The 15,145-nt window shown below is 43.7% G+C and overlaps 1 protein-coding gene across 3 annotated transcripts in view; it reads right to left on the bottom strand.

Moving 5' to 3' along the window:
• Nucleotides 1–6,926, bottom strand: part of TRNT1 (tRNA nucleotidyl transferase, CCA-adding, 1) — a 23,696-nt gene extending 16,770 nt beyond the window's left edge. The window contains exons 1-3 of one of the 3 annotated variants that reach the window (XM_010844121.1): nucleotides 6,869–6,926; nucleotides 5,601–5,774; nucleotides 176–369 (exon numbers count right to left, since the gene is read on the bottom strand). In XM_010844121.1, the coding sequence (XP_010842423.1) occupies nucleotides 176–369; nucleotides 5,601–5,748 (342 nt within the window). In that variant the 5' untranslated portion in view covers nucleotides 5,749–5,774; nucleotides 6,869–6,926. The other 2 variants (XM_010844124.1, XM_010844123.1) reach the window with 2 other exon arrangements.
• Between the last annotated feature and the right edge of the window lie 8,219 nt (nucleotides 6,927–15,145).

The following is a 15,145-nucleotide window of genomic DNA, read 5'->3' as shown; positions in this document are numbered from 1 at the left end:
ATTAGCTGAAAGGGGGGGCAACAAAGGAGGGTGCAGGGTTTCACAGGAGGCAGAGGAGACTTCTTTTTTTAATGAGGCTTCTTTGCTATTAAGTTTTTAAACACTAGAAATCATCTATAAATTTTTTTAAGTTTTCAAAACAGGCAACGCCGCTCCTGCCAGACTCTTCACTCACCCTGGCAGTGATGGTCCCGTGCTTCTCTCCTTTGTTGTTGATCATGCGGATGCCAACCGACTGGAACAGCTCCTTCATCTGGGCTGGGGTGGCCGTGGTGGCAAAGTCCACATCCTGCGGCTTCACCCCACTCAGCAGATCCCTCACGGCTCCTCCCGCGATTCGCAACTCATGATTTTCCCTGACAAATAATTCTGAGACAAAAAGGAACGTTTTTTATTTCAGTGGGTTTCTGTCAAGAATCACAGAAGCACAAGTTCTTCCATCTATTTGGCACAGCAGAGATAACTGAACTCAGTCTTTTTATATAAAACTGGGAGAGCAGGGGTGGGTTGGGGTGGGAGGTGGGAGCCGTGGTATACTCTTGGCTGATTTACACTGTGGTATGGGAGAAACCAATACAACATTGTAAAGCAACTATCCTCCAATTAAAAATAAGTAAATTAAAAAAAAAATACAAACTGTGAAAACAAAGCCCACAGCAATGAAGGGACCTGCCTGCAGCAGAACGCCTTCAACAATCATGAGAAGCAGGGAACTTGCAGAATTCTCCTTAGGTTAATTCAGAATATCTAAATGCCTCAAGGTTATCAATGTAAATCTGAATTACTACCAAAAAGTACAGGGAATACTCTAGAAAGGTGAAGTGTTCCTGCACATCCTCGGTGTGTTTTCTCTTGAAGCCACCCAAGCCGAGCTGCTGCTACGTGCTGGACTCACACGAGAGGCCTGGGTATCCTCCTGTGAACATTATCACGTCAGAGAACATCCACACGAGACAAGGCCTCTCTGTGACCAGCGTGCATCAAGACACCTAGTAATCATGTGTGAATGAAGACGAGACACGCACACTGCCGGACAGCACCCTCTCACAGTTAATACACGCGACTGTGCCTTAGGTACCAGTTTAATCATCAAGCTGTGTTCCCACCTTCCAGGTAAGGATTATTAAGACCATCAGACTAACCCTTGCTTCCTGACACCCGAATCCACAGCAAAGCCCCCAAATCATGTGATACAAGCCCAAATCCTACAAAAAGTCCTTTCTACAATGGTTTTTCTCAGAGGCCTCGAGGTTCTCCTCGGTCAGCAAGCCCCACTCTGCCTGGACTTGCTGAGGGGTGTTCTTACTGGTCCTTGGCAGGAGGGTGCATCAGAGCTCCAGCACCACAACACAAGACGTCACCCTCCAGCCCATGCCAAGCTCTGCGCTCTGCCATCCTCCTCCTCTACCTGTCCTTCCCAAACCTCCCAGCTCCACACCTCTGCAGACTCCCCAGAATCATCTGCTGCAAAACAACCAAGGTTGCTCCCTCTACCTCCCCGCTTGACTAAAAGCTCTTGCACACGGAAACCACTTCCGGAAGCCCCTCCCAGAGGGACTGCTTATACTCCTCCAGCCCCACGTTTCCAGTCAAGTCCCAGTGATTCCTTAATATGGGGTCCATGGTTCCTTAAAATAAAACACTAAAATCATCTGTTAGTGCACAGTTTTCTTGAGACTCAGACAGGAAGGGTAAACAAGAGTTTCATGAAATAGCACTCACCCTTACTATAAGTACCATGCAATCCAACCTGTTCTATTCTTTATCTTCTCTCTTTTTCCTCTATTTTTTAACACTGGTCATGACCACTAAATTGATTTTATGACCCATGAACAGGTCACACGAACTCTGGTGCTAGACAAAACTCCTGAGAGCCCTTGGCTAGCAAGGAGACATTCATTGGAAGGACTGATGCTGAAGCTGAAGCTCCAATACTTTGGCCACCTGATGCAAAGATCCAACTCACTGAAGACCCTGAACCTGGGCAAGATTGAGGGTAGGAGGAGGAGGAGGCAACAGAGGATGAAATGGTTGGATGGCATCACCGACTTGATGAACATCAACTAGAGCAAACTCCGGGAGATGGTGAAGGACAGGGAAGCCTGGCGTGCTGCAGTCCATGGGGTTGCAAAGAGTCAGACAGGACTGAGTGACTGTACAACAACAATAACCATTTAACTTACACAATAATTATTACATTTGGAACTTTAGCCTCATGTATAGAATGAAGGAGGGGCTTCCCAGGGGGCGCAGTGGTAAAGAATTGGCCTGCCAAAGCAGGAGATGTGGGTTCGATCCCTGGCTCAGGAAGATCCCTTGGAAGAGGAAATGGCAACCCACTTTAGCATTTTTGGCTGGAAAATCCCATGGACAGAGAAGCCTGATGGGCTATATATAGTCCATGGGGTCACAAAGAGTCAGACATGACCTAGCAACTAAACAACAGGATTATATGGCTATCCTTAAGCAAAAGGAAAACAAATTACATGAAATAAATTGACATAAAATTCTATATGAGCATCGTACACTATCCTAAACCTTCCAAATTCTTGCACACTGAAAACTAATTTTACATTTGGCAAAACAGCTATCATGATTCAACAACTGGTATAGTATTAAGCTGCAGAGCAGCACCATACAACGGCCATCTTTTTTTTTTTTTCCCTTGTTGCTTTTGTGCATGGTTTTCACACAGTGCACTGTATTTTAGCAAGACATTCAAGTCTTTAGAAACTAGCAGAGATCATATAGAAGTAACTATTTGATTTTCTAACTGCTGGGTATTGCACTAAAAGATTACATCCTTGCCACTTCCACTATAACCGAGAAAACCTGGGTTGGTCTTTCAGGGCCAAGGCCACGGGCCAAATCCCACCTCTCTCTACTGCACTCTTCACTTTCTCACTTGCTAGGACTTCACCTCTCAAGGTAAAGCACATTTGGCCCTTGAAGTCAGGGTTAGGAAGCCACACGCAACTGGTAAAAACTGTTCAAGGACCTACAGTAATCAATATCCACGGTCTTGTTTCCAAAAGAGAAACACAGAAGGGGCTTCCTTGACGGCTCAGTAGTAAAGATTCCACCTGCCAGTGCAGGAGACGTGGCTGCAATCCCTGGTCCGGGAAGACCCCACATGCTGTGGAGTGACTAAGCCCATGTGCCACAACTACAGAGCCTGTGCTCTGGAGCCCAGGAACCACAACTACTGAGCTCACACACCACAAGTGCTGAAGGCTTCGTGCCACGTAGCCCATGCCCTGCAACAGAAGAAGCAACTGCAATGAGAAGCCCCCACTCGCCGCAACTCGAGGGGAAAAAAAAAGACACAGCAATGAAGACCCAGCACAGCCAAAATAAATGCATTTTCTACATCCAGTCATTTGGCGGCTATCTTCCAAGAAACCTCTTACAATGAAGACAGTAAAAGTGGGAGCTGGGAGAGACATATGAAGAAAGAACAAACTCAAATTCAACTGTAAGTCAGAACCTACAGATATGAGCTGTACACACAGTAGCCACATGTGGTTCCTGAGCACTTGAAATGTGGCGAGTCTGAATTCAGATGGTCTATACTAAACGCCAGATTTCAAAGATTTATAAGCAAGAGTGGGAAACATGTCACTCGTAATTTGTACACAAATATGACTTTAAAATGACGGTATCTTAGATGTACTGAATTAAATGAGATGTACTAAAAAGTTATTAAAATTAATTTCACCCATTTCTCTTTTTCACTCTAATTAAAATTCAGAGTGAAGTATCTACTTTAGGCCCCCTACTTCAAGACCATATGAAACTATGGTCTATAAAACTATAAAACTTAAGTAGTTCTGGACCATTTACTTCTAACATATACCTAAAAGTCACCTTATTTCAAGAACAGGAAAGTAGCTTTGTCAATAAGCTAATACAGGGACATCCCCCGTGGTCAAGTGATTAAGAATCCACTTTGCAATACAGCATACAAGGGTACAATCCCTGGTTGAAAAACTAAGATCCCACACGTCACAGAGCAACTAAGCCCGTACCCCAGAATTCCTGAGCCCATGAGCCAAAACCAGGGAGCCTGTGTGCTGCAGTGAAGATCCCACATGCCCCAACTGAGGCTGGCGCAGCCAATGAGGATTAAAACAAAAAATCAGCTACTAAAAGGCCAGTCACTTTAAATCAACGTTCCTTCACCTTCTGGGCATCAGAATTAATGGAACAGTTTTTATAGAAATTTACAAATGCCCATACTCCTCAGAGATTCCAGTCAGTAGGGCAGGAGTGGGACCCTAGCATCCGTAAGCTATAAAAGCTCCTCAGGTGAATCTAAAGGACAAACCAACATGTAAGGTCATGTTTCTACATATATACACCTTAATATACTTCCCAAATCACTGACAGTGACTTTAGCCATGAAATTAAGACACCTGCTCCCTGGAAGAAAAGCTACAACAAACCTAAACAGTGTATTAAAAAGCAGAGACATCACTTTGATGACAAAGGTCCATATAGTTAAAGCTATGGTTTTTCCAGTAGTCATGTACGGATGTGAGAGTTCGACTATGAAGAAGGCAGAGTCCCTAAGAATTGATGCTTTTGAACTGTGCTGCTGGAGAAGACTCTTGAGTCCCTGGGACAACAACGAGATGAAACCAGCCAACGCTGAAGGAGATCAACCCTGAATATTCACTGGAAGCACTGATGCTGAAACTGAAGCTCCAGTAGTTTGGCCACTTGATGTGAAGAGTTGACTCACTGGAAAAGACCCTGATGCTCAGAAAGATTGTGGGCCGAAGAAGGGGACAACAGAGGAGGAGATGGTTGGATGGCATCACTGACTCAATGGACACGAGTCTGGCCAGACTCCAGGAGATAGTGAAGGACAGGGAAGTCTGGCGTACTGCAGTTCATAGGGTCCCAGAGAGTTGGGCATGACTGAACCACTGAACAACCCATTGTATTTATAAAGACATGACTAGGAGACCATAAATTCTGCAGTGCAACTGTGTGCACTGTAACAGCGATAGTTGATACTGAGTTGAGAACTGCGGCAAGCAACACGAAGCGCCTGTGACCAGGCACGTAGCTAAAGCCATTTCCTGTGTCCCTTCCAGATAAGGGTTGTATATGCACAAATGGAGATGACTCCCACTTACTTCTGCCTCTGGTTCTCTCGGAAAGCACTGATACCTGGGCCAGAAATATAGCTTAGTGGTGATAAGCTGGGTTCTCAAATCAGACTGCAAAAGTTCAAATCCAAGCTCTTCAGTTATTAGTTATAAAAATGGTGCCAAGGAATTTCACATTCCTAAGCCTATGCTTCCTCAACAATATAACAAGAGAAAAAGTATCTAATTCTTAAGTCAGTAGGCCTAATTCTGTGATGCATATAAAGTACGTGGGGGTAACACAAAAAAGCCATGCTTTTTACTGCAATCATTATTTGCCTCTTCTCATGACTTGGCTATAGTTTTGGATTATTCATAGTAAACCCTGCTTTCACTAGCTCAACATTCACAAAAAAAACTACGAATGTTGGCTTAAAAACATTACCTCTCTGCCTCTCCATTTATACAAACTTCCAAAGCAAGAGGAGGCATCCGACTTCTCACCTGTCAGACTCTTCAATCCTTCTGTGAAAAGTGACTGGAATTCTGGAGACTGCAACTTCATTGTAAACATAGAGTGCTTCAGAAGGCACAGTCTACTCCAGCTGCAGCTCAGTAACTGCCTGCGCCAGGGATCCAGGCACCTCAGCATCTGGGGAGAAAGTCACCACTTCTCATCTACAAGACAAGCATGCACACACCACGATGAAATTTACAAGCACAGGACAATGAGGGGATGCGCAGTGATTTTATCAACAGAGACACAGTCGTCTCCTGATCATGTGAAAAACGGAAAAAACTGACAACGTGAGGGAGAATTACAACTGGGTCTACCCCTGCAGTTACCCGGTTTTGCCCTCCTGAAGCACTTGCTACTATGTTAATACCGCATTCTACTGTCGGGATGCTCTCCTGGGAGACCGGTCTCAGTTAAAGCCTGAGGTACAAGGCTGCCACGAACAGTGGTTCCAGAAAATGTAACTCAAACACTTGCAGGGACACTTGCTCTTCTCCAGAATAATTCACAGTCGTGTGTATATCAGCATACTTGCTCACACACACCTGAGACTCATGACCCCGGGATATGTCCTACTCACTGGAAAACAAGATGTTTTCCTATCATCTGTCCTTGCTGCCCGCTTCTTCTTCATTCATCATCCGCCTATCCCATCAAGTCTCCTGAATCCCACCCATTCACACTCTGCCATCTGTCGTCCATCATCATCACGCTCCGTTTTTCATGTAGGGTGGGCCTCTGGGAGGCAGCAACAGATCGCAAACAAACCGAAAGAAACCCCAGAGAAGAACCATTCCTTTTCTTGGAAAAGCAGGTTTCAAAGAGCGGCGTTTCCCGCCAGGGGGCGAGTTCTCCTTATCCAAAGAACTGGGGAGGAAAAACACTGCACTTCCTTCCACGCTTCAACACAGAAAACCCAGTGGGAACCCAGGCCCTGAAACTGTGTGGCCTGTCCCCCACAGCAGGTGCTGGACCTAAAAGGGAGGCCAAAGGCCCGGCCGCAAGGAAGGGAAAGCGCCCAGGGGAAGCCCGATGAATCAGCCCGCAGTCAGTGAGATGTAGCAGAAACGCGGTCCCACGACCTCCACAGTGGGCTCTATTCCCGAGGGCGGAAGAGGCCTCTCACCGCCCCGGCACCCGCCTTCCCCAAGACCAAGCCCGTGGACAGTCCCAGGGTCCTGCCATCGCTGCCGCTCGCCCCCCAGCAGCGCGCAACCGCACGTCCCCCGCACGCCTTCCCCGCACGCCTTCTCACCGTCCCCACGGCTCCGTCGCCGTCGCGTGCACTTCCGGGCAGCAGGCGCCGTGACGTCACCAATGCGCGCCGGCTGACCGCAAATGGGAAGTCACGGAAGGGAGTGGGCGGTACTTTAGCAAGCTCTCCCGGTCTCTCCCACTTCGCAGCCGGCAGCGTACCCTACCTTCAGCAAGGTTCCTGAGTTCTTCCCAGTCCTGCACAGCCAGGCTTTGCTCCTGGGGGGACCCTAGGGACCAGTGGCTGTACATTTATTTTAATTATACCTCACCGCACCTTTCTCTTGGAGAGGAAGTGGCAACCCACTCCAATGTTCTTGCCTGGAGAATCCCACGGACGGAGAAGCCTGGTAGGCTGCAGTCCATGGGATCGCACAGGGTCGGACACGACTGAAGCGACTTAGCAGCAGCAGCAGCAGCACCTTTCTCTGGCCCTGGGGTTGTTAGACACCCATCTGTACTGCATACCCGTGTGACCCGGGACAAGTGACACCGACTTCCTTTGTAAAATGAGACTATCAATAGAACCTATCCCAGGGAACTGCCAGGCTTAAATGTCATGTTATCCCCTAGTAAAGGGGAAGGGCTCAATAACTGTTTACTTGTTATTCTTGCCTGCTCCCTGGTTGGCACTTGACTCACGTTACTATTCTATACACTAATTGGTGTGGCAAACAATTTGATATTGTAGATGAAATAGACAAATCCTTTGAAAAATACAACTTACCAAAATTGACCTTGGATGACATTTTAACATCTGAATAGCCCTTTGCTATTAAAGAAATGGAGTTGAGTTCAACAAACTTCTTACAAAGATAATTCCAGACACAGATGGTTTCAGTGGTCAAATTTATCAACCACTTGAGAAAGAAATGACACCAAATTTGCACAGTTTTTGCTCAGCAAATAGAGGGAAAGGTCTTCCTTTCATCTGAGGCCAGAATACACTGATAACAAACTTCAAATAGATACTACCAAAAAAGAATTTACATATTAATATCCATATGAACACAAAAACAAGTATCTCTAGTATTAGCAAATTGAATCCAGGTTGGATAATGTTGGGTTTATTCAGTAATGCAAGGTGGATTCAACATTTAAAAAACAATCAGTGTTACTTATCATATTACAGGCTGATAAAAAAAAAAAAAAAAAAACTATGATCTATCTAGTTGCACAATAAGTGAAACAGAGCTGGACCCTGTGGGGCTCCTGGACACAGAAACCTTTCAAACAGTTGTCAGTCAGGTAAGGGAGGGGATGCAGAGGCAAGTGAGGAGCAGGCAAGACACAGAAGTGTAGCCTCGGACAGGGTCCTGGTTCCAAGTCAAGGGATACAAATAACAGTATCTTTGCGCTCTTTTACAGAAATAAAACCCCCAACAAATTAAAGATATTAACATTCTTTATTGTAGACTAAAGGACCAGAGAAGCTCTTGAGGAGAACATGTGAATCCTAAACAGCCAGTGCAATCTTGAGAAAGAAAAACAGAGCTGGAGGAATCAGGCTCCCAACTTCAAAATATACAACAAAGCCACAGTAATCAAGAAAGTATGGTACTACCATAAAACCAGAAATATAGACCAATGGTACAGGATAGAAAGCCTACAGATAAACCCACCCATCTATGGGCAATTCACATATGACAAAGGAGGAAAGGATATGCAATAGAGACAAGAAAGACTTCAATAAGAGGTGCTGGAAAAGCTGGACAGTGACATATAAAAGAATGAAATAAGAACAATATCTAACACTATGCTGTTGTTCAGTCTCTTAGTTGTATCCAATTCTTCATGACCCCATAAACTGCAGCAAACCAGGTTTCCCTGTCCTTCACTATCTCCCAGAGTTTGCTCAAGCTCATGTCCATTGAGTTGGTGATGCAATCCAACCATCTAATCCTGTTGCTCCCTTCTTCTCCTGCCTTCAGTCTTTCCCAGTATTAGGGCCTTTTCCAATGAGTCAGCTCTTCACAACAGGTGGCCAAAATATTGGAGTTTCAGCTTCAGTACCAGTCCTTCCAATGAATATTTAGGGCTGATTTCCTTTAGGATTGACTGGTTTGATATCCCTGATATTCAAGGGATTCTCAAGAGTCTTCCCCAGAACACAATTCAAAATCATCAATTCTTTGACCCTCAGCCTTCTGTATGGTCCAACTCTCACATCTGTACATGACTACTGGAAAAACCATAGCTTTGACTATAAGGACCTTTGTTGGCAAAGTGATGTCTCTGCTTTTTAATATGATGTCTAGGTTTGTCATAGCTTTCCTTCCAAGGAGTAAGCATCTTTAAATTTCATGGCTGCAGTCACTGTCTGCAGAGATTTTGGAGCCCAAGAAAATAAAATGTCTCTGTTTCCACTTTCCCCCCATTTATTTCCCATGAAGGGATGGGACTGGATGCTGTAATCTTTGTTTTTTGAAGGCTGAGTTTTAAGCCAGCTTTTCACTCCCCTCATTCACTCTCACCAAGAGACTCTTTAGTTCCTCTTTGCTTTCTGCCAATAGTGTGTTATCATTTGCATATTTGAGCTTGATATTTCTCCCAGCAATCTTGATCTCTAGTCTTTCTCATTCTCTTGTTTTCCTCTATTTCTTTGCATTGATCACTTAGAAAGGCTTTATCTCTCCTTGCTATTCTTTGGAACTCTGCATTCAGATGGATGGATCTTTCCTTTTCTCCTTTGCTTTTTGCTTCTCTTCTTTTCTCAGCTATCTGTAAGGCCTCCTCAACTACTTTGCCTTTTTGCATTTCTTTTTTCTTGGGAATGGTTTTATCACCACATCCTGTACAATGTCAGGAACCTCTGTCGATAGTTCTTCAGGCACTCTGTATATCAGATCTAATCCCCTGAATCTATTTGTCACTTCCATTGTATAATCATAAGGGATTTGATTTAGGTCATACCTGAATGGCCTAGTGGTTTTCCCTACCTTCTTGAATTTAAGTCTGAATTTTGCAATAAGGAGTTCATGATCTGAGCCACAGTCAGCTCCCAGTCTTGTTTTTGCTGACTGTATAGAGCTTCTCTATCTTTGGCTTCAAAGAATATAATCTTGTATTGACCAACTGGTGATGTCCATGTGTAAAGTCATCTCTTATGTTGTTAAAAGAGGGTGTTTCCTATGACCAGGGCACTCTCTTGGCAAAACTCTGTTAGCCTTTGCCCTGCTTCATCTTGTACTCCAAGCCCAAACTTGCCAGTTACTCCAAGTATCTCTTGACTTCCTACTTTTGCATTCTAGTCCCCTATGATGAAAAGGCTATCTTTTTTGGTGTTAGTTCTAGAAGGTCTTGTAGGTCTTCATAGAACCGTTCAACTTCAGCTTCTTCAGCATTAGTGGTTGGGTCATAGACTTGGATTACTGTGATACTGGATGGTTTGCCTTGGAAACGAACAGAGATCAGTCTGTCGTTTTTGAGATTGTATCTAAGTACTGCATTTTGAACTCTTCTGTTGACTATGAAGGCTACTCCATTTCTTCTAAGAGATTCTTGCCCACAGTAGTAGATATAGTGGTCATCTGAATTAAATTTGCCCATTCCGGTCCATTATAGTTCACTGATTCCTAGAATGTTGACGTTCACTCTTGCCATCTCCTGTTTGACAACGTCCAATTTACCTTGATTCATGGACCTAACATTTCAGGTTCCCTGTGCAATACTGTTCTTTACAGCATTGGACTTTCCTTCTGATGTATAATCATAAGGGATTTGATGTAGATCATACCTGAGTGCTCTAGTGGTTTTCCCTACTTTCTTCAATTTAAGCCTGAATCTTTTAGTAAGGAGATCATAATCTAAGCCACAGTTGGCTCCAGGTCTTGTTTTTGCTGACTGTATAGAGCTTCTCCAACTTTGGCTGCAAAGAATATAATCAATCTGACTTTGGTATTGACTATCTGGTGATGTCCATCAGATAGTACAGAGTTGTCTCTTGTGTTGTTGGAAGAGGGTGTTTGCTATGACCAGTGTGTTCTGGTGGCAAAACTCACAAAAATAAATTCAAAATGGATTAAAGACATAAATGTAAAGCACTATAAAACTTAGAGAAAAATATAGAGAAAACACACTTTGATCTAAATCACAACATCTTTTTTGATCCACCAACTAGAGCACTGAAAATAAAAATGGGACCTAATTAAACCTAAAAGTTGAAGTAAAGGAAATCGTAAATAAGAAGACAACCCTCAGAATGGGAAAAAGTATTTGCAAACAAAGCACTAGGCAAAGGAATAATCTCCAAAGTATATAAACAGCTCATGCAGCTCAGTATTAAAAAAACAAACAACCCAATCAAAAAATGGTTGGGACACCTAAGTAGACACCTCTCCAATGAAGATGTACAGATGGTGAAAAGGCACATGAAAAGATGCTCAACGTCATTACAGAAATGAAAATAAAAACTACAATGAGGTATCACCTCGCACCAATCAGAATGGCCATCAGTAAAAAATCTATAGACAGGACCTCCTTGGTAGTACAGCGGTTAAGACTCCAACTCACAATGCACGGGACATGGGTTCAATCTTTGTTCCGGGAAGATTCCATGTGCCTTGGAGCAACTAAGCCTATTCACACGACTACTGAGCCTGAGCTCTAGTGCTTGTGAGTCACAACTACTGAAGCCCAAGTGCCTTGACCCCATGCTCTGCACCAAGAGAAGCCACCACAGTAAGAAGCGTGCACATTGCAACCAAGAGTGGCCCACACTGCCACAGCTAGAGAAAACCTGCCGAAAGCAAAGAGGATGCAGCACAGTCAAAATACAAATAAATATTTTTAAAAGATAGTAATTTCAAAAAATCTATAAATAATACATGCTGCAGAGGGTATGGAGGAACCTTCTTGCACTGTTGGTGGAACTATAAACTGATACAGCTACTGTGGTGAACAGTATGATCAGATCAGTTGCTCAGTCATGTCCAACTTTTTGTGACACCATGAATCGCAGCACGCCAGGCCTCCCTGTCCATCACCAACTTCCGGAGTTCACTCAGACTCACGTCCATCAAGTCAGTGATGCCATCCAGCAATCTCATCCTCTGTCGTCCCCTTCTCCTCTTGCCCCAATCCCTTCCAGCATCAGGGTCTTTTCCCATGGGTCAACTCTTCGCATGAGATGGCCAAAGTATTGGAGTTTCAGCTTTAGCATCATTCCTTCCAAAGAAATCCCAGGGCTGATCTCCTTCAGAATGGACTGGTTGGATCTCCTTGCAGTCCAAGGGACTCGCAAGAGTCTTCTCCAACACCACAGTTCAAAAGCATCAATTCTTTGGCGCTCAGCCTTCTTCACAGTCCAACTCTCACATCCATACATGACCACAGGAAAAACCATAGCCTTGACTAGACGGACCTTTGTTGGCAAAGTAATGTCTCTGCTTTTGAATATGCTATCTAGGTTGGTCATAACTTTCCTTCCAAGGAGTAAGCATCTTTTAATTTCATGGCTGCAGTCACCATCTGCAGTGATTTTGGAGCCCAGAAAAATAAAGTCTGACACTGTTTCCACTGTTTCCCCATCCATTTCCCATGAAGTGGTGGGACCAGATGCCATGATTTTCGTTTTCTGAATGTTGAGCTTTAAGCCAACTTTTTCACTCTCCACTTTCACTTTCATCAAGAGGCTTTTGAGTTCCTCTTCACTTTCTGCCATAAGGGTGGTGTCATCTGCATATCTGAGGTTATTGATATTTCTTCTGGCAATCTTGATTCCAGCTTGCGTTTCTTCCAGCCCAGCGTTTCTCATGATGTACTCTGCATAGAAGTTAAATAAACAGGGTGACAATGTACAGCCTTGACAAACTCCTTTTCCTATTTGGAACCAGTCTGTTGTTCCATGTCCAGTTCTAACTGTTGCTTCCTGACCTGCATACAAATTTCTCAAGAGGCAGATCAAGGCTCCTTAAGAAACTAAACCGTATGACCCACCAATCCCCTACTGGACATATATCCAGGACACATGCACCCCAATGCTCCCTGGTGCACTGTGCACAAAAGCCAGGATGTGGAAACAACCTAAATGTCTAACAGCAGACGAGTGGGCAAGGAAGATACATACACACAATGGAATACTACTCAGCCACGAGAAGGAACGGAACAGGGTCATTCGTAGAAACATGGGTGGACCTGGATGGAGTCTGTCACACAGAGTGAAGTAAAGTCAGAAGGAGAAAAACAAATACTGCATATTAATGCATGCATGTGGAATCAGAGAAATTGTATAGATGAACCTATTTCTAAGGCAGGAATAGAGACACAGACTTAAAGAATGGACCTACAGACATGGGGTGAGGGTGACAAATTAGGGGGAGATTGGGATTGACCAATATACACTACATGTATAAAATAGGTAGCTAGTGGGAAGCTGTAGTATAGCAGAGAGACCTCAGTTTCACACTCTGTGAAGACCTAGGGGTGGGATGGTAGTGGGTGGGAGCTCCAGGAAAGAGGGGATGCTGTGCTGTGTTTTGTCACTCAGTCATGTTCGACTCTTTGCAACCCCATGTACTAAAGCCCGCCAGGCCCCTCTGTCCATGGGGATTCTCCAGGAAAGAATACTGGACTGGTTTCCATGCCCTCCTCTAGGGTATCTTCCCAACCCAGTGATAGAACCCAGGTCTCCCACATTGCAGGTGGATTCTTTACCATCTGAGCCACCAGGGAAGTCCAAGAATTCTGGAGTAGGTAGCCTATCCCTTCTCCAGGGGAGCTTCCCAACCCAAGACTAGAACTGGAGTGTCCTGCATTGCAGGTGGATCCTTTACCAGCTGAGCTACCAAGGAAGCCTGACAAAGGAGATATACATGCATATGATTTATTCACTTCACTGAAGGGCAGAAACACAATACTGTAAAGCGATTATATTTATTAAAAAAAAAAAAAAAAATCAGCTGAAGCCCAGATTGAAGGAGTGCTGGCCCTGCACACACCCAGATCCTTACCAGCATCTTCACCTTTGCTACATAAAACTCCTCACAAAATCCTTCTGGGTTGAGACATTTGGTTTTGAAGTTATGACACTGCTGTGTCCCCCTTTGCCTGGCAAAGCAATGAAGCTATTCTTTTCTCCTTCACCCAAAACTCTTGTCTTCAACATCCCATTCAGCACTGGGGCACAGAGGCTGGATTTTCAGCATCAAAAGCACTAGAAATTCAACATATATTCATGATTAAAAACTCTGAAAATTAGTAGGACAACTTCTACAATCTGGCAAAGAGCATCTATGAAAAATATACAGGTAATACCATACTTAATGATAAAATATTGGCCACTTTGCTGCTAACATCAGCAAAAAGAATGCCCATTCTCAGTATTTCTTTTCAAAATTTTACCACAGTTCAAACTCTTAACATAAAGCAAGGAAAAGAAGTAAAAGATATGATAGAAAGCCCAGAGATACACCCATACACATATGGTCACCTGATCTATGACAAAGGAGGCAAGAATATACAATTGGGAAAAGACCATCTCTTCAATAAGTGGTACTGAGAAAAATGGACAGCTACATGGTAAACAAAAGAAATTAGAATAGTCCCTCACACTGTACACAAAAGTAAACTCAAAGTGGATTAAAGACGAACACAAGGCCAGACACTATGAAACTCTTAAGAGGAAATCATAAACTCTTAAGAGGAAATCATAGACACAACATTCTATGATATAAGTCACAGCAAGATTCTTTTTTGAGCCACCTTCTAGAGTAATGAAAATAAAAACAAAAATAAACAGATAGGACCTAATGAAACTTAAAAGCTTTTACACAGCAAAGGAAACCATAAAAAAGATGAAACAGCAACCCTCAGAATGAGAGAAATATGTGCAAATGAAGCAACTGACAAAGGATTAATCTCCAAAATATACAAACAGTGAATGCAGCTCTATGTAGACAACTCAATCAAAAAAATAGGTGGAAGACATAAGTAGACGTTTCTCAAATGAAGACATGCAAATGGCCAAAAAACATAAGAAAAGATGTTCTACATCACTAATTACTAGAGAAATGCAAATCAAAACTACAGTGAGGTACCACCTTACACAAATCAGAATTGTCATTATTTAGAAATCTACAAACAATAAATACTGGAGAGGGTGTGGAGAAAAGGGAACCCTCTTGTACTGACAGTGGAAATGCAAACTGATATAATGACTATGGCGAACAGAGAAGATTCTTGAGAGTCCCTTGGATTGCAAGGAGATCCAACCAGTCCATCCTAAAGGAAATCCGTCCTGAATATTCATTGGAAGGACTGATGCTGAAGCTGAAACTCC

This window comes from Bison bison, unplaced genomic scaffold, assembly GCF_000754665.1.
Source record: "Bison bison bison isolate TAMUID 2011002044 unplaced genomic scaffold, Bison_UMD1.0 scf7180017864194, whole genome shotgun sequence".
In the NCBI taxonomy this organism is placed as follows: domain Eukaryota; kingdom Metazoa; phylum Chordata; class Mammalia; order Artiodactyla; family Bovidae; genus Bison; species Bison bison.
The sequence above is the reverse complement of the archived record's forward strand: the minus strand, read 5'-3'. Positions and strand labels throughout refer to the sequence as shown.